The sequence below is a fragment of the Seriola dumerili genome, unplaced genomic scaffold, assembly GCF_002260705.1.
Source record: "Seriola dumerili isolate Sdu_G_001 unplaced genomic scaffold, Sdu_1.0 BDQW01006591.1, whole genome shotgun sequence".
NCBI classification, from domain to species: domain Eukaryota; kingdom Metazoa; phylum Chordata; class Actinopteri; order Carangiformes; family Carangidae; genus Seriola; species Seriola dumerili.
The window spans coordinates 492-1,904 of record NW_019180846.1 but is presented as its reverse complement, the minus strand read 5'-3'; the positions used below and the strand labels follow the sequence as shown (position 1 = coordinate 1,904).

The 1,413-nt window shown below is 41.3% G+C and overlaps 1 protein-coding gene across 1 annotated transcript in view; it reads right to left on the bottom strand.

The window, feature by feature from the left end:
• Positions 1 to 295: 295 nt before the first annotated feature.
• Positions 296 to 1,413, bottom strand: part of LOC111239935 (H-2 class I histocompatibility antigen, Q10 alpha chain-like) — a gene marked incomplete at its 5' end in the record, with an annotated part of 1,605 nt that continues 487 nt past the window's right edge. Inside the window, 2 exons of the mRNA XM_022769882.1 lie at positions 296 to 366; positions 1,128 to 1,323. Coding sequence (XP_022625603.1) covers positions 311 to 366; positions 1,128 to 1,323 — 252 coding nt within the window. The remainder of the gene's footprint in view (positions 367 to 1,127; positions 1,324 to 1,413) is intronic.

Genomic DNA, 1,413 nt, shown 5'->3' with positions numbered 1-1,413 from the left:
TTGCCAGATCTGATCCTGGAAAACTGACTTCATGACCTTTATATAAAAGAGACTCAGGTGCTTAGAGACATGACACCCACATGTTAACTTACCTTTAGATAAGCATTTAGAGGGGCGACACTTGGACTACACTTGACTTTACCAGAGACACATGGTGAAAAACATGGCAGCTGACACTGACACTTTCACTCTGACAGAATAAAGACAGTGACTGACAGTCGTTGCTGAAAACATAGGTTTCCTTACTTGGACTGACTCAACCACTCACTCACTCACTCAACCACTCTGGACATGAACATCCACTCAAAGTCTAACTTTTAAAACACAGTAAAAACAAGTTCAACTTACTTTGTGGCAAGAATTTCACTGAAATAAAAAGAAAAGACATGATTTCAGAGTCACAGTTGTAAATACCAGGATAAAGTATCTCCACTAATAAACCTAATAGTTCTCACTTAAATTGTCTACAGAAATACCCCAGTATTTCTCTATAATATCATTAAGCTGGGGTCATGTTAGAAGCTTCCAGAGCTTCCTGTTGGCTGCATCAGTCTGTGGCGTGGACTTATTTCAGCTTTGCAAACTGGATAAGAGCTCAACTCAAAGACTGAAGTCAAAGAACTGCTTCAGCATCTGCTCCCTGTGAGCAGCTTCCAGAATTCATCACCTGTTTTCCCAGTGATAATCTCCTCTTATACTCACTCAAACTGATACAGAACGTCTTCAGCACAAAACACAAGAACCTTTTTACTCTACAGAGATCATGTGACATCACAGAAAACACAGTAGAAACAAGCGTTACTTACAAGATGGAGAACACTGGGCTGAAATGAAAAGAAAATACAAATAATTTCAGTTGTTGCAGCTGAAAATACTAAAACTCAAACTGATACAGATCCCTTCTCCCTGTTGTTTAGATCTGACATTATTTCTTTTCCTGTAACCACTCCCTTCACCCATCATGCTTTAGTCACATGATCATCAGACTGTGGCTGTAAACCCTGCAGCTCTCACTGGTTGAAACACATTCTGTTTGGCTGGGAACTGAAGTTTGTTTCACTTTTAAAATCTGGATAAAGCATCAACTCAAAGTCTAAAATCAAAGAGTCTGTGGTTTGGTTTCTCACCACTCTTCTTTCTGTAGATGAAGAATCCAACGGCGCCGATGACGAGAGCGAGAACCGCCACTGCAGCGATGATGATGGCGATCAGGGGACTGGACTTCTCTGTGGAGCAAAACACAACAAACCAATCACAACCTGTCGTGATGAAGCAGGTCAGAAGAGACGACCACACCACCTCCCTGTACAACGGCAGTTCAGTCTGTGTATACACACCATATGTTAGTTTGTCCTGGTGTTGTTACTCTCACTTTTCATCCCTTCTGGTCTGTAAATAATGAGTGTGTGTGTG